Source organism: Procambarus clarkii, chromosome 40 (genome assembly GCF_040958095.1).
Source record: "Procambarus clarkii isolate CNS0578487 chromosome 40, FALCON_Pclarkii_2.0, whole genome shotgun sequence".
NCBI classification, from domain to species: Eukaryota; Metazoa; Arthropoda; class Malacostraca; order Decapoda; family Cambaridae; genus Procambarus; species Procambarus clarkii.
In genome coordinates, this window is record NC_091189.1 from 23,613,410 (window position 1) to 23,634,730 (window position 21,321).

At 47.5% G+C, this 21,321-nt stretch overlaps 1 protein-coding gene across 6 annotated transcripts in view; it reads left to right on the plus strand.

The window, feature by feature from the left end:
* Window positions 1-21,321, plus strand: part of LOC123757979 (inversin) — a 195,027-nt gene that overhangs the window by 107,641 nt on the left and 66,065 nt on the right. For all 6 annotated transcript variants that reach the window (XM_069338860.1, XM_045742048.2, XM_069338859.1 and 3 more), the window contains 3 exons: window positions 987-1,395; window positions 10,962-11,089; window positions 20,452-20,558. In XM_069338860.1, the coding sequence (XP_069194961.1) occupies window positions 987-1,395; window positions 10,962-11,089; window positions 20,452-20,558 (644 nt within the window). The remainder of the gene's footprint in view (window positions 1-986; window positions 1,396-10,961; window positions 11,090-20,451; window positions 20,559-21,321) is intronic.

The following is a 21,321-nucleotide window of genomic DNA, read 5'->3' on the forward strand; positions in this document are numbered from 1 at the left end:
CATTTGTAAGTTTGCTGCTCTTGTCGCTTTCTTTGGTAACATGTCGTGGGCTGACATTCGGGCGCAGAGTTTTTGGTGGTCGAACAGGGTCCTGGCTGTGCGCTACCTGGTCAAAGATGTGGGGTTTTGGCAGCTCTATGCCAGGGTTTCATGCTTGCTGTTGGCCTAATTCTGTGTTTATTGCAAAACTGGTCAGTGTTGGTGAAGTACTAAGACCCTCACCTGTGGTTCAGTGATAAGAGCTTTTATTTGCCATCATACAAATCGGGGATTCAACTTTTTTAAGATGTGTTGGGCTGTTTACTCTAGGCCAATTGGGCTGTATGTCCAATGCTCTTAGGTAGGATGGTTCAAATGTACAGGTTGTTATGTAGGTTGCTTGTGAGGAATTCTTCTAATTTTTGGGTGGAAGGACTGGGCCTATGATTTTGGGATCTCAGATTAATAAAGCAGAAAAGATGAGCTGGGCTTGCCCATGGCAGAAGATAGCAGGAGAGGAGGGCTCATATCAGAAGAACATAAACTCTGTGAAAAATGCCCAAGTGTCTCATAAGTATGGTATGGCTGAGGGACATTAACCAAGTAGAAAGAAGCCAACACCCAGTTTTGCTCTGATATTTCTTTCCAAGAAAACTGTTTCCTCTGCTAAATAGTTACCTAGTTAAGGTGTTTCAGAGTTTTCCATGGTGTTGCCAAACTTTGCTTGGAGGTTGAGTATTTTGTGACTTGATTTTCAACTTATAAAAGGAGGTTTACCCCAATAGTGGGTTGATCTATAATCAACATGCTTACCTCACCCAACAGAGAGGACACTACAGTTTGAAAAGTTGCTTGTCCTCAGTGTGTCAAGAGAAGGCATTGGATTCTGGTATACTCAATATGCCTAGTGAGCCAGTACCATAAGTTCAGTGGAGCTATTGAGGAACTGCCCAGAATGAGGCATTAAATTACACTCAGTACAGTACTCTATTTTTGTATCATTGCAGCTGGTAAGGCGACCTTGTGTTCGAGATGACCCCACAAATGAAGGCCATACAGCCCTTTTGTGGGCTGCAGCAAGTGGTGCAGACTCTGCTCTGACAGTAATGGTGAGACATGGAGCTTCTCTCACTCAGGCTGATCCTAGAGGATGCACAGCATTACACATTGCTGCAGGAGCCGGACATGTCTCCACCGTTGGTGTCCTGCTCCGACTTCGTGCTCCTCCTGATGTGTGTGCCAAAGATGGACGTACTCCTTTGCTTCATGCAGCTCAGGCTGGACATGCACAGATTGTGAAAATTTTGGCCAAAGCAGGTGTATCATTGGATCACCGGGATAATGAAGGACAGTGTGCTCTCCACCATGCAGTTCTAAGTGGCCATCTATTTCTTGCACAAATACTCATCAGGGCAGGTACATTCATTGAATGATCCTGGGTAGGAATTCGTTGTTAACAATCAGGTCACACCTTGATAAATTTATATTAACCACTGCACTGCTCTGCATTAAAATATGACAACCCCATGGTGCACTGAAAATAAATTCTTTCTAAAACGTTATTCTCTCTTTTTATATTGTTAAAATGCAGTCTGTGATCATGGGAAACTTAAAAAAAATTGTATGTGACATACTTTAGCTGTGATGGAGCTGGGAAGTGAGCAAATTATGGGGGCTTGAGCGATGGAGCAGTTCAGGAGTCACTTGACCCCGCCACCCTGCAGGGTGGCAGTTGCTGCAAATATAATGTTTCACAATTATTTTAATGTTTCTTATTCGTTTCTTTGTTTTTTTGCTGCAATATTATTCAAAAGTGTATAATTTATGGAATTTATATAGTTCAATGTGTGGAACATTCGCCGTGCTCAAAATTATGGGCCTCATATATGTGACATTTATATATTATATTCTACGATCAATCAAACAGTGTTTTTGCTGTTATTACACTATATACCCACATTGTATATACCTATCTACATATGTGTTCACCATAATGAACCACATAGTTGGTATGGTGAGTCAAAACTAAGAAGAGTGGCCACGACACAGCAGTTAGCAGATGCCACCTTCCTTCCCTCCCTCCTTCAACACCACTCGCCAACATTCCTCCTCCCACCATACTATTATTGTTTTTATTACACTATTTACACATGTGATATATAAGTATCTACATGTTTTATTCACCATAACTATACAACTAAGCTGGTATGGTGTCCAAACAGGATAGTGGCCATTATACACTGCATGACAAGTCACACAGCAGCTAGCAGACGACAGCCTCACTCACTTCCTCACCAACACCACCTTCACCAAAATGGTTCCTCCCAACATATTCCTTTTGTTGTTATTTCAATATATAGAGATGTTATATATAAGTATCCACATTTGTGTTCACCTTAGTGAACCTCTAAGCTGATATGGTGAGTCAAGACAATAATTGAGGTCACCACACAGTCAGCTGATGCTCCCTCCCTCACTCGCCAACATTCCTCCTCCTACTATACTGTTTCTGCTGTTTTTACACTATATACATACATTATATATAAGTACCTACATGTTTTATTCACCATAACTGTACAACTTAAACTGTTATGGTGTCCAAACAACATAGTGGCCACAACAAAATTGCATGACAAGAGACACAGCAGCTGCAAACGATGCCACCTCCCTCAACAAAATGGCTCCTCCCAACAGACTCCTGTTTTGCTGTTGGGAGGAGCCCAACACATATACACAATTCACTACTGTATTCCCTAATAAACTATATACACACACGTTATATATAAGTATCTACAATTGTAATCACCATAGTGAACCACTAAGCTGGTATAGTGAGTCCAGATAATAAGAGGTCGCCACACACCAGTCAGTAGACGACGCCACCTTTCCCTCCCTCACCAAGATTACTCCTCGCACCATACTACACACATCGCTAATTCTCACCACAATGCTGCAGTTATCAGAATACTGGTCACTAAATCCTGTAAATGAATAATTTTCCATAAGTTTATTTTGTAAAGGAATATGGGAAGTTGTTTGAAGATTCTTAGATGGACAAAATAATGGCAGTGTGCAGTGGCTAGCACTGTGAACATCTTAGACAGCATTGATTCACTGATATCTGAACATTGTATAAAGTATTTATCAGTCAGACTCTTCTGTAATACTATCATGGCTAAATAATACCGGTTACATATATATTTTGACTTTTTTAGGAAATTCTGTGGTCACAAGCTGAATAGTAGTGCTGTTAGCTCATACTGCATGCACCAGCCTTAGTTGCTCACTCAGTACTGAAGCTCACACCATGGAATGTTGCCCAAAATTAAAAAAAAAAGGCATATGTCTGTTTATGAGAGCCCTGAGGAAACTAATGTGAACACCTGCCCCCGATCAAGCTCCTCAAGGCGTTCTGTGCAGTGCAGTGGTTAAGTACGAATTTTATTGGAAATTCACAATATTGGAGCAGTTTCTTGCTTAAAAAATTGTAGTGTATTTAGTCATTTATATACTTGAATTGTATAGAGGAAAAATCCACACCCATTTAAACATCTGTCTCCAACATAACCACTGTATTAGGTCTCACACTCGGCACCAACTTACATGTGCAAAAATGCTTACTGTTTTAATAAGAATAATCACACACAAAACACAAAATGATGTCTGTGACCCTTGGAGATTTGCAGAAAATGCAACTAACTGTTCAAAGCTCTCTGCTCCTTCCTTTACTGACAGCCAAGATAAACCAAAATATTACAGTATATTCATAACAAAGCACTTGGTTAGATATTTGACAGTACAGTTTATAGCAAGAATGTATCCATTTTGCCTACTCATTTCCCTTTGGATGCTCTCTATATATATGTCGGCAATAAAAAATATCTCGACATCCAGCAAATATTTGCTGGGAACCAGATAATAAAAAACCAACTGAATTTTCCTGCTAAGCTCCAAACTCAGTTAACAGTTAACTTCTCATAACTTCACATTTATCACTATGTAGTAATGACAAAATATATAATGAGAAAATCAGTAGGAGCCATGGGAGGATTTGAACCTATGCTCTGAGTACTCCCAAGTAAACGCCTTAGACCACTACACCATGACATGGTCAAAGGCAATGCAACCTAGGATTCAACTGATTCCTCTAGGGGTCCTGAGGCTTCCAACTGAAGCCTAAATCAGGGTTTCACATTGCCCCCATGCTCTCTGGTCATTGTCTAGGAGTTCTACCTTCAACGCTCCTCTTCAAATTCTCAATGAAATCACATTAACATGATGTATAAATGAGAAAATTAGTAGGAACCATGAGAATGATTTGAACCCCCACACTTGGTACTCTCAAGCCCAGTGAAAGCCTCAATGACCCCTAGAGGAGTCATTTGAATCCCCAGTTACATTGCTTTAGACCATGTCATGGTGTAGTGGTCTAGGGGCATGGGCTTAGGAGTACCAAGTGTGTAGGTTCAAATCCTTCTCATGGCTCCTACTGATTTTCTCATTGATACATCAAATTAATGTGATTTTATTGTACATGATTGTCAGTCTTGCCCTTCTCTAGCTTCAACGGTGGCTGTTTACAAGTTCCATACCCGGTTGGTGTTTTTTCCTTGCGTGGTCTTCCCAGTCTCCCTTTCAGGGGTTTCTGGAGGAATTCCCAAGCTTTCTGGTGACTTTTGTCCCCCTCCTCTTCTCTTTGAATTTGTGGTTTTCATTCTTCTTCCCACTGCTTTACACAGACTTTGCATTTTGGTTGGTTTTGGGCATGGTTGGGTGTGCCCCCTTCCTTCGGAAGTCCTGGGGTCTTTCTGATCCCTGTGGGGTTTGACTGCTCTGAGGGATATTCCATAATTTAAAAAAACTTCTGTGCCTCTCTCTTTTAAACCTTTGCTTGCCTATTTTCTCTTGGATTCACCTTGGATTACCAGAACTTTTCTATGGGGAGCCCTTTTGGATCCCTGAAGCTATTTTACTGATCAAGTGCCGTAATACTCAAGTGTCATCAGTAGCAGAGTCCATGTATGGGACCACGAGCCAGAACCTGGCTCCCTCAGAGAGTTGCAGGCAGCAATGGCATATGAACACTTCAAATGTAAAGTTTGTCATCTGGCCATTACACCCAGAAAGAGAAGGGAATCAAAACAGATTACTGCCTGGTTGAAGAATGTGACCTATGCCCTCAAAATATCAAAAGAACTCTCCCACAAAGAAAACAAACAAGTAAAACTTCATCCAACTATTCCCCACTCATTAGTTCCACCTCCTCTTCCCCGTTGGGGGGGGGGGGGGAGGGAGTAGCTGGCCCAGCAGTTCTTGACACATTGTGAGCGACCACAGCGACCACTCGGTTTGCCGAAGTGGTCGCTGTCGCTCTGGCTCTGTGTTCCCGTTTTCTTTTGTGTTTTCGCCTTTGCGGCGTTGTTTATATACTTTGGTGTGTGTTTAGCCAAGAGTTTTCAGTGTACTGGAGGTGCATGCATCTAGGGTCACCTTCCCAGGTGCTTCCATAAGTACTGACCGTAGTGTGACCAGGGTTTTCTTCCCTGGGGCATTCCGGAATCGCTCCCTGTTTGAAGACTTCCTCGCTTGTGGTGGTCTACACTCTTGGGGTGTGTCGTGGGTCTTTAGGTCTTCCATCTCACCCTGTGTAGGGAAGTGGTGTTGGCTGGTAAGGCACATTATGGCTCAGCATTGCTTGCTCATCAGCTAGCTATGGCTCACCAATGTTTCTCCCTGACTGCTTGCTGGCTGTTGTGGGGTCTGTTTTTTTTCCATTCACTCACATTTGCTGGCACCTTTGTTTACCTCTTTTGGCAGAGGAATTCTGCCTTTCACCTAATTAGACTAGCCTAAGGTGAGTATGGTAGTGCCCCTTGGGCTTTCCAGCAGTTTCTAGTGGTCTGGTTGTCTGCACCAACAAGGGTTATCAGTATAGCTAGCCCAAGTGCTTGGGCTTCCTGTAAGGCTCTTTCATCCTGCAGGCCCTGGAAATCCCCTGAGGGCTCAGTTGTACAATGGTGCCTATTTCATGCCTGTTCTCGCCTTGAGCGAATTTGAGGGTTGCTTGTCACTCTTGCCTCAGGGTGCTGATCTTCTGTTCTGCCTCCGCCATGCTGCGTATGGGTTGGTGACACCTATGACCCAGGGTCTTGTGGGACTTGTTCTCCTCATGTACTCCATGTTAATCTTTACACATCAAATTTTCTGTGGAATCGAACAGCGGTTACATTGCATAGCTGTGTTTCTATGTGGCAATGTGCCTGGTTGTGTGCCTGTTTGGAAGTCCCAGAGCTGCCCCCTTGGTTTACATGACTTAGTTTTTTGGGGGTGTTCAACACAACCTTCACACGTATCTGAAATTTGACTCGAGCCATCCACTAGCCTTGAAGAAATCGCTACCCTATTCACTTGGACTCAAGCGGATTAATAGCAAAGAAGAGACGCTATATCCCCAGCTTGATGACCTATGGGATATGTTCAGGAACAAAGACTACCCAGAGACAATAATACATGTGGCCCAGGAGAAACGTCAGAGAAAAAACAAGGGCAGAGCTACTCAGACCTAGAACACAAGTAGTGGAAGACAAGAGATGGATTCTCCCAACGCTTTTCTTCCCCGGCCTTGCAGCACAGCTTAAGATAAAACTCCAGGAAGTATGGACATGGATCAGGGAAACATACAGTGAACATCCATCCTGGGTAAAATTCCCACAAAACCCTCCCATGATCGCCTGGAAGCTTTCCTCACTTCCAGGCGATCTGGATGCGATCCATCTTGAATAAGATGTGTTCAAGGACAGGTCATCTTTCAGCTGGGGCTTTGTGACCAATGCTCATCAGGCCGGCCGGGGATGGTGGGGTCCATCCTTACATCGGGCTCACAGCACGGTTCGGGAGTTCGTGGCTGTCTGGTTTGCACTTTGGAGGGTTTGGGTCACTCGGAGCTCTACCATCCGACTCCATTCGGACTGTTCTCCGGTGGTTCATTGCTGGACCCACTGGGGTTCTCTTCGGTCCTCGCCCCTTTGGGGTTGGTCACTTCGAGTGGCTCGTCTGCTGGATTCTCAAGGTTTGGCTCTCTGTGCGGTTCACGTCCGGGGGGTTTCCAACGTCTTGGCGGACAGCCTGTCTTGGTTCATTCCTCTGTTCCCAGATTGGCTGGTCGTCACTGACTCATTTCGTTGGCTCTGCCTGATGTACGGACTCCTGGACATGGACATCTTCACGTCGGTGTGGTCTCAGCATCTCCCGTAGTATGTGGCACCCTTCCCCACCTGCGAGGTGTTCGCGGTGGATGCCTTTCGGCAGGACTGGTCGAGGTGATGTTACCTGTACCTCTTTCCCCGGTCCAGCTGTTGCTTCGGGTTCTGGCTTCATTGGAGTCCTTTCCCAAGGATAGTAGTCCTCGTGGCCCCTTGGTGGCCGGCCGAGCTTTGTTTTCGGACGCTGCTTTTTTGGTGTCCGAACCCAGGGCTCTTCTCGCAGCTCCGCCTCTTTCGGCAGGTCAGACCGGTCCGGTACATGGCTGGTTCGGTCTTCTCCACGGCTCTTCGCGTCTGGTCTTTTGACGAGGGTGTTTCACCATTTCTATGGTGATCAGGTTGCTTCGTTGATGATGTCCCACCTGTGAGCTTCGTCTCGGCGACAGAATGAAGTTTCCTGGTGTTTCTTTTCAGCCATTTTCTTTCTCTTAGTAGGTTGTCTTCTCTTTTGCATCGGGTTGTCTTGTCCTTTCTTGGTTTTTCAGGACCATTAATTGATGCTTCTTACTGTCGCCTCGTATTGTGCGACTCTGGTGGAGCTGCTCCAGCTTGTGTTCGGGGTGGACGTCACATTCGCCCCGTCCCATGCGCATTCTTGTGCTGTGTTTCACCTCTGTCCTGTTCATGCACCACCTGAATCGTCCTGGTCCTTGTTCAGGGTGCTCTATTATTTTTCCTCTCCTTGGTTTGTGGTAGCCCCTTCGGTTCAAGATTGTTTTTCGAAGGGTTCTATTTTTGTTGGCATTGGTCTCTGGGGTTCGGGTTGGGGAGCTTCCGGCTCTTCTCTGGCGCAGGGGTTTCTGCTCTTTTGGTACTGGTTTGTACCAAAAGGTTTGTACGTTTGCATCCTTCTCCATCTTTTCTGGGGAAGGCCGAGACGGATGCTTTCCGGAGGGCTCCTTTGGGTTATATATGCTAGGTTGATTCGGCCGGGGGTGCGTCATGTGTTGTATCCGGTTGCAGTTCATCGCCGTTACCTGTGTGTGCCGTGGCTGGGAATGTGCTTTGGGTTGATATGGTTTCCCTTGTTCCCTGTTCCAGGGCTTGGGTCTCCCAGGTCGACCGCAGGATTATTAAGTCTATCCAGCCTGAAGTCTAACCTCATGCCCGAGCCGTTCGGACGTTTGCAGCTTTCACTGCCGTGTTTGGTAACGTGTCTTGGGCTCATTTCTGGTGCAGGGATTTGAAGGTTGCACAGGTTCCTGGCTGCCCATTATTTTGTGAGCATGTCTGCTCCTGGGCATTCTGTGTTGCTTTGGGTCGCTGGTTGCAGCCTGTTGTCTCGACTTCGAGTTGCGTAGTTTGTGGCGGCCGCCTCCCGGGTCAGCCCTTTCTTTTCCTTCTCTTTGGGTATGAAGCTCCAGGGAGCCGTAGGGGCTCCCCTCAGAAAACCAGCGTTGAATGTAATGAAACTCTATTTTCTGGGTGAGTCCCGGAGGCTCCATGGCAACCCTCCCTCCCACCAGTCGGTGGTTTTTTCATGTTTGTTGAAGCTAAGCTTCCGAATTAGAGTGCTATGCAGTCGGCGTGGTGAGGTCCGGGAGGGTCCCCCCTTTCCCTCTCGGGAAGTGGGAGGGCTGCACGGACGAGCGGCATGGCAGTAGTGTGTTACGTTTGCCTGTTTGTTTGTTTCCTTGGGATTGTAGGGAGTTCTACCTCTCTGTTCGGTTTTTGTTGTTAGTTTCTTATCATGTGGGATTTGTTTTGTTATGCCTACCTTTCTGGGTGCCTAACCCCGGTCGATGGCAGATAAGGAAAACCCCAACCACGGGGGGTTTTCCAGGGGCATTGCACCCCTGAACCTTCTCTGAAGGGGCCAGGTTCTGGCTCATGATCCCTGGTAGGTCTGAACTCCATAGCTAATGTCTTGGTCTAATATAACATACATTATCCTGATAAGCTCCAGGGGGCCTCCGGGTCTCACCCAGAAAATGGCTTTTCATTACAATCAACACTGGTTTTATCGCCATTTGTATGGTGATTAGGTGGGTGGGTTAAGGTGTCACACCTGTGGTCTTCTCAGCGGTAGTATAGGGTTCCAGGGGGGGGGTCCTCTTTTTTTTCTTTCTCTTAATGAGGTTCTTCTGGGTCTTACAGGGTTGTTTTGCCCTTTCTTTGCTTTTCTGGATCAGGGTCTTTTGCCATATACTGTTGCTTCTTTTTGTATGGCATTGACATAGCCGTTTCTGCTTGCATTGGGGGTGGTTGCACTTCTGAAAGCTTTCTTGTGCTTTTTCGCCTACAACCTGCTTTTGTGCCATCTGCGTCCACTTGGTCTTTGGACTGGGTTCTTTCTTTTCTTTCTTTTCTTTCTTCCCATCGGTTTGTGGTGGCCCTATTGGTTCTGGAAGGCCTTGTTTTGTTGGCTTTGGCTTTCCCGGTCAGGAGTGGAAATTTCATGCTCATCTCTGGTGCCGGGGGGTTTTAGTCTTTAGGTCTTGGTGGTTGTTTTATTCAGTTGTAGCCTGCTCCTTTTCTTCTGGCGTAGATGGAGACGGCAGAGTTGCAGAGGGGTCCTTTGGTTGTAGCTGCTTGGTTGGTTTAGTAGGGGGTGCGTCTTGTTTTTGTCTGCCTTGCGGGTTTACTTACAGGCCCCTGGTTTTGTGTTGGTGGCTGATATGTGGGTTTCTTCAGTTCCTCCCCCTGGCTCCTTGTTCCAGGGCTCTGGTTGTCCGCAGTGTCGTTAAGTCTCACCAGCCTGCGGTCTACCCCTGTGCTCATGATGTGTGGAAGTCTGCCACCCTGTTGGCTGTGTGTAGGAACATATTTTGGGCTATTGTTTGAGCATGGTGATTTTGGAGGTTTAATAGGGTTTTCACAACCAGGTTTCTGGTTTCTGTCTCCATCAGTTTAATTATTGGAGAAAGGTGGTAGAAAGTGTTGATGAATGGGTAGCAGAGATTGATAGGTTATCTTCAGTGTTTCTGGCTGCTGTCATATTAGTAGCTCTTCCAGGTTACAAATCACAAGAAATTTTGTCTGTGTTATTATTGTCAATTTCAGTGGTGCAGAACCCTGCACAGACTCTAAAATCTGAGTTTTACCTTTGATAACAGTTCAAGTTCAAGTTTGTTTATTGAGACACTAAGTTGGTTGTCTATCTCAGAAGGATAGAGTAGCTTAGCTATTTCTACCTGCCTTGATAATAGTTCCAATTGTGGAGTGATTAATGACTCATACATATAATTTATTTTGGCATCTCTCTCTTCTCAGAGTGCTTTATTATCTGCAGCATTGTTTGTAGGAATCGACTTGAGAATGGTCCAGGACGGACCGAAACGTCGTCGTCCCTTCAATTTCTAGTGTGTGGTCTGGTCAACATTGTTTGTAGGATTTTTATCATCTCTTCCTTGGTATATTATGAACACTTCTTCTTTTTATTAAGGATATTTTCCTCGATAAATAGCTGAAATAGTTCACAGAAAGCATCTTGGGTCAACTGTACTCTGCCAAAACCATTGTTGACTGGTTATAATGCATCGGCCTTTATAGCACCTGTGAGTCATGCAGATGTAAAATAGCACTATATCACAAGGTTGTCAGAGTGAGTTCACATTGCAGATTAAGTGACTAAAATAAGGATTTAAAAGGACATCCATAAAATCAGATGTTCTTAAGTTAGATATTCGTAAGAAAGGGCCCTCCCATAATTAATTTATATTAAAATACGAATTTGTTAAATGATTGAACTTTTGTACAGTATTTTGCATACATTTTTAGGCACTTCAGTGAATGTTCAAGACTACTCGGGTCGTACCCCTCTTCATATGGCTGCATTCAGAGGGCTGAGTGACATAATGTTTCTGCTGTTGGAGAATCGTGGTGATGTTAATGCTAGAGACTATCAGGTACAGTAAATATAATGATATTTTAGGGGTTATTATTGATAGTCTTGGTTATGATTTATAAACTTTCTACTTCATATTCCCCCTCTATATTTATATTATACAATATGTTTTCAAATGTTTAATTATATAATGTTGAAATAAATCAGCCAATACCCTTATTTCCTACTGTAGGATTGCCTGTCAATAAATGATGAACAAAAGTTAAACTAAGAGAAGGTTAAAGATGAACAGGGTGATGCCCAAATATTTGTCCCATCTTTCACATTCGGTAATCATTATGGTAAGCTATTTACACGACTAGCAAAATATCCACAGAAGAATTACAACCATTTCTACAGTAAATGTTAAGAATTTCAAATTAACTGGCACATTTCACAACAAGTATTTTCTGTAAATGTCCCTGCCTGGCCATAATAGGAAATGGAGAGGCTGAAGAATTCAACATTTTCTCCTGAAAACATTTTAACATTTTCTCCTGTTAGTGGGTACATTCCTCTTAAACCTTCTCTAAGTAATACTTGAAATCAAAAGGTCTACCAAGTACTGTACTTATTACTCTATTAGTCCTAACAACTTATGACTAGATGTTCACCAAGCAACTACAGTATCTGTTTTACCTGTAGTTTATTTTAGTTATGAGTTATTTATGCTTGCCCACATACTCACATAGCTATCACATCCCAGCTAACCTGGTAACTCTTGCAGAAACTTGTCATGTTTCATTTTGAACATTTCAGTCTTCGTTTGTGAAATATTGTTTGTATTTTCTGGTAATAGGCTGGAGAGCTGTTATGTTCAAAGTGTTCTCTAATAGTGTTTCTGGGAGGATCTTTAGTAGCTTCCCTAGTTTATATTCTGGGTAACTAAACCTTATTTCCCACCACAAGGCCTCTGAGCTCCCAGTCATAACTTTTCAGGAACCAGGACCAGAATCTGATTTGCTAAATGAGGTGAAGGGAAGCCTGGGGATCAGAGAAAGCATAGGTGCAATTAAACAAGTGACTGCTTGAATGGAAAACTGATTCCCTAGAAAGTAAGACAAGCAATTATTGCCACAATGGAACAATTCTAACATCCATGCATCTGACTGCCACAAGGTGGTAGCCTGAGTCACCTACAGTCCCAGCATGCCTACCTCCTCACTTGTTCACCTGGTGTAACTTTATCATCACTGCTTTGGTCTCTACTGGGCCCTTGAGAGTTTCTTGCTTTCAGCCAAGTGGGGTTGACTTTTGCCAGAACTCTGATTCCACTGGGGGAGCTATTGCTTTATTAATTTAATTTTGCATTTTATGCTTGTGTTTATGCTACCCACATTGTGTGCCCTAACTTTATTTTGCTCTGACCATGGCCATGGTCCCCTCCCAGGAGTTGGCATGTATTTCTCAATGCCCCACTAGAGATGTCTTCTCAGAGAAGTAAAGGGTTTCCTTCTTTACCATTTTGACTTCCCTTGAATCACCTTTCTGTTGGGCAGTGCATGAGATTCATTCTTTCATGCAGGGCCTATTGATAAAAAAAATGAAAGTATTTTGTTTAGCATAATAATCTTTCTGTGAAGACCTCTTTGGTAGCTCCTCTATGCTATGTTATGAACCACACCAGGCCTCTGGTGAATCCTACATGCCTATTAGAAGGAGGGTTACAATTTGACTCCCATAAAGAGGATAAGAGAAGTCTGAGAATCTAGAATCACCACAGTACCATGAGAAATGACCACCAGAAAAAGGAGAACACTCCAAGGAGAGCAGGAGAAAAGGAGAGCACATGGAAACATTTAGATTTTTCTTAGTTTTGGGTTGAAAAACTAAGCTTCCCTCACCTAATAGAGACAGCCAGATTTTGGTCCTAATATCCGAAGGATTCAGATGGGTCCCTAAGGTTTAGCAGCCCAAGTGCTATTGCTCAGAGAGCTACCTAATACTCCACCAGAAATAGGCATTTAATTATTGTACATTCATCACTTGAATTTTTTCTCTTGAATTCCTAATTTCCCTGTACACAGTTTTTTCTTAACATCAGTCAGACTTTGAAGGATCACTAGATAATGAACTTAAAATTAGGTGCTTTATCTAGTGGCAGCTGCATGTTGAGCAACCTGGCTTACAAGAGCAATACTTTGCAGTCCTTGTGATGCCAAGATGGTCTTGAAAATGCATTGAGGACTTGTTAATAGAATTTCTTTATTCATATTGGCTGGCTGAAGCATATCTGCAATGCATGCTTAGTGACAGTATGACTCAAAATATACCAGTATATTTGAAAGAATCCCTGTTGTGCTAGTACAGGATGACCCGCTTGTGCAGACTATATCTTATATCTTACAGAGAATAAGTCACAGTATTGTGGCTGAAAATGAATAAGCCAACCATTACATAGGAAAAGAAAGTAAGGTGACAACATTTCAGTCTGTCCTGGACCCTTGTCAAGTTGCTAAAAGGAAAGTTGTCACTTTTCTCTCTTTTCATATATGTGCAGTGAGTTAGTATAATTATAATTCATTGTGTCAGGGAACAGGAAGCCAGGTCTTACATACAGTACATGTTAGGCTCATACTGAGTCTCCCCCCCCCCCCCACCCCCAAGGGTCAAATTACTGACCTCGTCCAGGATGCAACCGCACACCTAGCGGACTAACTACTGGGGGGGTACCTATTTACTCCTAGGTGGACAGGGGCATGAGGTGAAACAAAATGCACCTAACCATTTCTGTGCCACCTGGGATTCAAACCTGGAATTCTCGATTGTGAGTCAAGAATGAACCCAACTGTACTACCGAGACTTATCATGATCTCGTCTGTGTGACTTTCAGGGATCTTGTCTTAGGAAGCATCTGAGTGTTTTGTTCAGGAAGGAGCTTCCTTATTCACTTAAAACTTGAGTTTTTATAATTGTTACTGTTGTGCATCTTGCAAAATAGTTAAAGAATTTAATTTTATTATCTTAAACAATTTCTGGGGGGACCCCCTACAGCTCCCGGAGCTTACTAGGCTGATATGCTAATGTCAGACTTTGGCATCAGTCATGTGTATGGAGTTCTTATGGGCCTACTGGGGACCATGAGCCAGAACCTGGCCCCCTCTAGAGAGGTAAGGGGAGCAATGGCCTATAGAAATTCCCATGTAATTGGAAGCATTCTATGTCTGCCATCGACCGGGTTAGACACCCAGACAGGTAGGCGTCCCAAAGCATACCCCTATTCTGGTGAAAATTGCAGCCAAAAGTCGAACGAGTGAATACAACTCCCCAAACAAAAATGAGCAAACTATTATGACGTCACCCGTCGTCGCGCCGCTGTTTGCGCAGCCCCCCCCCCCCTCCCCACCCGGGAGGGGAAAGGGGTAGCCCCAGACCTACCACGCCGGCAATCCACACCCCAGTTCTTGAGGCTGATGCTATTGACTTGGTTGTGTGCTCTGGCTCCAGTACTTTTGCGGCGCTGTGCCTTGTGTGTGACTGCTGTACTCCAGGGGTGCGAGAGCCAGGAGTTATTCCTCAGTACTCAGGCTGTATACACCTAGGGTTCCCTTCCCTAGGTGCCTTGTAAGTACTGCCCTGGGAGCTTGGGGTTATCTTTCACAAGTTCCTCGGGGTCTGCCTATGTGTGTCCGTTTTACTGCTCGGTTTCTCGGCCGCCCTTTGGGTATTGGGTGTTTTGTCTCCCAAGTTTACCTTAGGGTAAGAGGAAGTTTTTGCACTGGTAAGGGGCGTAGGGTGCTAGTCCAGCTAGTTGTCACCTATCACAGCGGCCGGCTCTGTTCCTTGGGGTACGTTGTCCTCTTGCGAGGTTTTGTTTTTCTTGTTGTTTTTGCCTTGGTGGGAGGTTCTGCCCTATTTGCCACTGGTGTTTGGCCTCACCCTGATACTTGGTGGTGCCCCCTGCTTGGTCCCCGTGAGTGTACACGTCCCTGGGGTTCAGCTTTAGACAGTTTGTTGGCGAGTTTTGGGCGCTGGTTAGCAGTACCGTACTTGAGTTTACCTGAGCGCGAGTCTTCTTCAAGTAAACGCTCAGGACCCTGGGAATCCCCTAGGGGACGCATGGGTACGATGGATGTGACCCCAGGGTCCCCCCTTGCTTCATGCGAGTTTGAGGGTTGTTCAGTCCCCTTGTCTCAGGGCGACCCTCACTTTTTTGCCTCCATCATGCAGTCTGTTGGATCGGGGACACTTTCGACCCTGAGTCCTGTGAGTATTGTTGCCTTGCTGGTGACTCAATTTACCCAATCTGTGGATGATCATCTTTAAGTACAGGCAGCGCAGGCGTTACATTCCAGGTTTCGGTTGTTACAACGCACTAGGTTTGTTGCTCACCCGGATGCCCCACAGCTGCCCCGTTTTGCTTATTGGGGGGTGGGGGTCGCTTCCACCCTGGTTCAGTCCGCACCTCCTGGTCCTTCCCCTCCCATTGTTCATTCTGGTCCCCCTCCCCTGCTTTCGGCCCCGAAGCGTCTGAGGGTTTCAGACCCGGGGCAAGGGTTAGTTGGTCTTGAGACTCGGGCAGCCTCAGGGGATGCCCATTCCGGTGTGGCGATGGAGGCATTCGAGTCTCCTCCCCCGGCCGAATCCTCTGGGTCTGACCAGTGGGCCTCATTCTATCCTGCTTCTACGGCTGTGCCAGCCTTGTCTAGTGGGGTCGGTGCTTGGGGGGAGGACTCGGTCCCAGGTCCTGCGGAGGAGGATCCTGGGGCTGGGGAGGGGCTGACTTGGGGGCCTTAGCCCCGTTGGACCCCCTGCCTGGGTTTTTCTGCCCTCTGAGCGTGGCTTACTGTTACAAGGCGTAGGGGTTTTCTTTTTCCCCCTCTGCGTACGAGTTGGATTTGGTGTCTGCCCCTCCCCTGGTTCGGTTCCGTGTTACCCCGGGCGCTTCGGTTCTGTCTTTCCGGAGATTTTTGGCTTATCGCATCCAACCTGCTGCGGTGCGGGCGGCCTTTGTGACGAACCTCCTGCGTGACCTGGATTATGCCTCGGCAATGGATCCCTCGGCTTTCAAGTTTGGAACTTCGTTCCCTTTCTGGCTCCATTACGAAGTTCCGGAGTCGTCCTGGCAGGCGGACTGTCCTGTTTTTACCTTGGAGGCTTGGCACTTCTCCTGCTGTCCCTGCACGCTTGAGTGGCGGGAAGCTTCGACGGTGCTTCAGGTTTTCCTGGGGGGCGACCTTGAACACCTCAATGAGTGCTTGTTTGCTCCTGCCTTTTCCCGGGATATTATTGTTGTTCAGCTCCATGTGCAGGTTCCTTCCCTTTCAGCAGCGCAGGTGGCAGAGGATTTGCGCACTCGAGGCCTTTTGGTTGCGGCCTTGCGCTTCTTTTTCCTCCTGGAGCTGTCTTCCAACTGGCTCTCGGAGGATGTGGGGGCGCTTGGGGATGTTCCTGGGTCTGGCGCCTTGGCCTTGGCGGCTCGCTCGTCGGCTGCCTTGCTGAAGCTTTTCACGCCGATCTTGCGGGATGTGGTGGCTCTGTTTTATACCTCCCGGCTCGCGTGTTGGCAGACGGTGCTTGCCTCCTCTGTGGAATCCGTTTGGGCCTTGGCTCTTAGGATGTCTTCCCCTTTTTGCCCTCTCTTGTTTGAGGCTTCAACCGTTGTGCAGTATATTCAGGCTGCTTCGGTTTCTTGCCGTCCTGTGTTGGACTTGCTGGTTCTCTGGGGGTCCCGTGATGGGCCTTCCCGGAAGGGTCGTGCCAAGGCTCGGGGTTCCTCTTATCGTGGTAGGCCACTGGTGTCAGGTTCTGGTTTGGACCCGCCTTCATCTGGTTAGGCGCGGTGTTCGCTCTGTGTGAGGTTCTGGGTCTCATAAGGGGCGTCGGCCCTTTCGCTGTTCGCCCCATTGACAGGGCGATGGGGGAAGGCTTGCGCTGTTCCCTCATGCCTGGTCCCATGATTTGTGGGCATTTCAGGTCGTTTCGCATGGCCTCTGGTGGCATTGAGTGGCCCCTTCCCCTGCGGGGGGTTCAGGGCTGGAGGGGCAGGCTTCTTCCCCTACGTTCCGTCAGGTCATCTTGGAGTGGGTTCGCTTGGGCGTGGTCGAAACGACGACGTCCCTCAGATGGGTTTCCCGTCTATTTCCAGTCCCGTGCTCGGACCTGCAGTTCATTCTGGACTTGTCCCAGTCTGAACCCCTGGGTTCATTGACCCTCCTTTCAGATGACCACGCTGTCCCAAGTTCGGCACCTGTTGGAGCTGGGCGCTTGGATGGTGTCCCTGGACCTCCGGAACGCTTATTGGCACGTCCCGATTCATCCGGGATTCAGGGACTGGCCCGGTTTTGTTGTGGGGCTTCGTACTTACTGCTTTCGTTGCCTTCCGTTCGGTTTGAACCTGGCACCTCGCCTTTTCACACGCTTCACGCGGGTCGTGGTGACCCGTCTGTGTCTGTTAGGTGTTCGGGTGTTGGCCTACCTCGATGACTGGCTGGTTTGGGCTCCCAGCCAGTCCGCTTGTCTGCTAGCCAGGGATCTGGTTCTTTCTCAGCTCGCCGGGTTCAGGTTCTTGGTGAACTGGAGGAAGTCCCATCTGGTTCCCTCCCAGGTTTGGACCTGGCTGGGCCTTGTGTGGGACTCTTGGACCGCTTCCTTGTCTCTTCCTCCGGAGTCTCTTCTGTGGTTGCGGTCCCACTTGTGCCTGTTTCTGGGGGCTGCCAGGTCACCCGGCGGTTTCTTGAGGGTCTGTGCGGGAGCTTGAACTTTGCGATGCTGGTCTACCCGCCGGGTCGGGTTTGGCTTCGTCGGCTGTTCTGGTTCCTTCGGGGACATCCCTTCCGCCCCTCTCTCGCGATCGCTGGGTTCGGATCCCGGAGGCTTTGTGTCATTTGCTGTGTCACCGGCTTCCTCTTCGGGTTTTTCGGAGTTCAGTGCCTTGGCGCCTACCCGAGCCCTCGCTCGATGTGTTCACGGACGCGTCGTCTCTCGGCTGGGGCTTTGTGAACAGTGCTCACCAGGCCGGCCAGGGATGGTGGGGTCCGTCTTTCCGTCGAGCCCACAGCACTGTGCGGGAGTTCATGGCGGTGTGGTTTGCTCTTCGGAGGATTCGAGTCGCCCATGGGTCGACGATCTGGCTTCATCTGGACTGCTCCCGGTGATTCATTGTCTGAACCGAAGGGGGGGGGGGGGTTAATGCGATCCTTGGCTCTTTGGTGCTGGTCGCTTCGGGTGACTCGTCTGCTGAGTTCTCGGGGTTTGGCTCTCCTGGCAGTTCACATGCGGGGAGTGTCCAATGTCTTGGCTGACGGCCTGTTTCGTTTCATTTCCCTCTCCACGGAATGGATGGTTGACGCCAACTCCTTCCGTTGGCTTTGCCAGACGTTCGGACGCCCCGAGGTGGACCTCTTCGCGTCTGCTTGGTCGCGGCGCCTTCCCCTGTATGTTGGCAGTTTCCCAAGTGCGAGGCCATCGGGGTTGACGCCTTTTCGGTAGGACTAGTCGAGGTGGGGGTTTCTGTACCTCTTTCCCCCGATTCATCTGTTGCTCCAGGTCCTGACTCACTTAGAGACTTACCAGGGGAGAGGTGTCCTCATCGCCCCTTGGTGGCCGGCCCAGCCGTGGTTTCAAGCGCTGCTTTCTCGGTGTCCGAACCCGGAGGTTTTTCCGCGGCTCCGCCTCTTCCATCAAATCGGACTGGTACGTCACATGGATGGTTCGATCTTCTCGAGTCTTCGCATATGGTATTTTTTACTCAAGTTTATTGTCATCTCTATGGTGATCAGGTGGCTTCCTTATTAGTGTTCCACCTGCAGGCTGCATCTCGGCGGCAGTATGAAGTTTTCTGGCAGTCCTTCTGGTTCTTCGTACGTCTTCGTCGTTGTACTTTGCTTTCTGTTAAGGTGGTGTTGTCCTTTCTCTCTTGGTTGTTCCAGGACCGTCCTCTTATGCCTAATACTTTCGCCTCGTATCGTGTGGCACTGGTGGATCCGCTTCAGCTTGCTTCGGGTATTGATGTCACATCTGCGCCGTTTCGCAAGCTGTCTCGGGCATTGTTTCACCTCCGGCCTGCTCATGCGCCGCCTGAGCCATCCTGGTCATTGGACAGAGTTCTCTCTTTTCTTTCTTCTCCTCGTTTTGTTGTGGCCCCTTCGGTTCCGGATTGTTTTTAGAAGGCTCTTTTCCTGTTGGCATTGGCCTCTGTTGGTCGAGGTGGTTGAGCTTCATGCTCTCCTCTGGCGCAGAGGTTTCTGCTCCTTCAGTCGGGGTGATCGGTTTGTTCGTCTGCAGCCTTCTCCTTCTTTTCTGGCGGAGAATGAGACTGCTGCATTCCAGAGGGTTCCCTGAGTTCTTGATGCTTGGTTGGTTTGGCCGGCGGTGTATCATATTTTGTGTCCAGTTGCGGCTCTCTGCCGTTATTTGAGTGCCACGGCTTCTGTGTCCATGGATGCACTTTGGGTTGATCCGGTTTCCCTTCTTCCCTGTTCAAGGGTGCGGGTCTCCCAGGTCGTCCTCAGGGTTATTAAGGTTAGCCAGCCTGCGGTCTATCCCTGTGCCCATGACGTCTGCAAGTTCTTGGTTCTTGCCGCCGTCTTTTGCAATACAGCCTATATTCCTGGGCTGACATTCGGGCGCAGGGATTTTGGCGGTCGAACAGGGTCCTGGCTGCTCGTTACCTTGTAAACGTTCCTGGGCCCGGTCAGGCCTGTATCGCTTTGGGTCGGCAGATGCAGCCAGTTGTCTCGACTTCGGGTTGAGGAGTGAACAGCAACTGCCTCCCGGGTAAGTCCCTATTCTTATTCCTCTGTGGGTAGTTAGCTCCAGGGAGCCGTAGGGGCTCCCCCCAGAAAACCAGCATTGAATGTAATGAAACGCCACTTTTTGGGTGAGTCCCGGAGGCTCCCCGGCATCCCTCCCTCCGGTCGGTGTTTTTTTCACATGTTTTGACATCCCGCCTCAGAACTGGGGTGCGGATCGCCAGTGCGGTAGGTCTGGGGCTAACCCTTCCTCCTCCCGGGGAGGGGGGGGGGAGGGGGGACTGCGCAGACAGCGGCACGACGACGGGTGACATCATACTAGTTTGCTCGTTTTTGTTTGGGGAGTTCTATCCACTCGTTCAGCTTTTGGTTGCAATTTTCACCAGAATAGGGGTTTGTTTTGGGACACCTACCTTTCTGGGTACCTAACCCGGTCGATGGCAGACACAGACTGCTTCCAATTACACGGGGATTTCTATAGGCCAGTGCTCCCCTTGCCCCTCTAGAGGGGGCTAGGTTCTGGCTCGTGGTCCCCGGTAGGCCCATAAGAACTCCATACACATGACTGATGCCAAAGTCTGACATTAGCATATCAGCCTAGTAAGCTCCGGGGAGCCTCTGGGGACTCACCCAGAAAATGGCGTTTCATTACATTCAATGCTGGTTTTATCATATGTGAATGTCTTTGCAGGGACAGAGTCCTCTTCACTGGGCTGCACAGCAGGGACATCTAGGGGCTGTTAATACTTTGCTTGATTTTCATGCTTATCCAAACTACACACAAACAACAAATGACAGGTGAAAAGTTTGATGCAATATGACATGTGATATATTGTACAATGTACCATTTTAAAACTTTGCTTGAAAGCTGCTCCCTATTTTCAGCTTTTATTCTCATTGATAATAATATATGGTGCTGTCATTGACTTTGGAATCAAACAAGTTTTAATGTAACTTTATTAAGTATCCAAATGTTAAAAAAACAGACAACTTTTGCAGTTAAACCATGAAATTTGTGTTTACCAAATGTTGTTATTGTTCTACTTTAGATTTTGGTAATTGTTGTACTGTAGTTTTCATTGACATTAATTGTTAGAAATTGGGAAATTTGATGCACTGGAGTATTCTTGTGTTTCTAATGAAGGTTTGGAGTCATTTTGATCAGCCAGGAACAAGATATTTTACATGAACTTGGGTGGAGAATCCACCAGTTTTTCTGTGGGGAGCCCCTACGGCTCGCTGGAACTATCGGGCTCATGTTTCCTCTGGGGACTTTATACTTTTGCGGGTTTTTTTTTTTTATTGCCTGGTGGGGGGGGGGGTCTGCCTGGTGTGGCTATAGTTCCACTTCTAATGTTTTGGTGGCCCTCTGCTAGGTCCTCATGATTGTATATATCGCAGGGGTTTTAGTGTTTTGATCTCCTCCTTGTTAGGCTTTGGGTCTTAACCGATTAGCAACACCTTGCTCGGGCTTCCCGTAACAGTCAGCCTATGGGCCCTGGGAAAACCCTGTCTGGGCATGGTGGACATACGGATGAATCTTCTGAGTTCCATCCTGCCT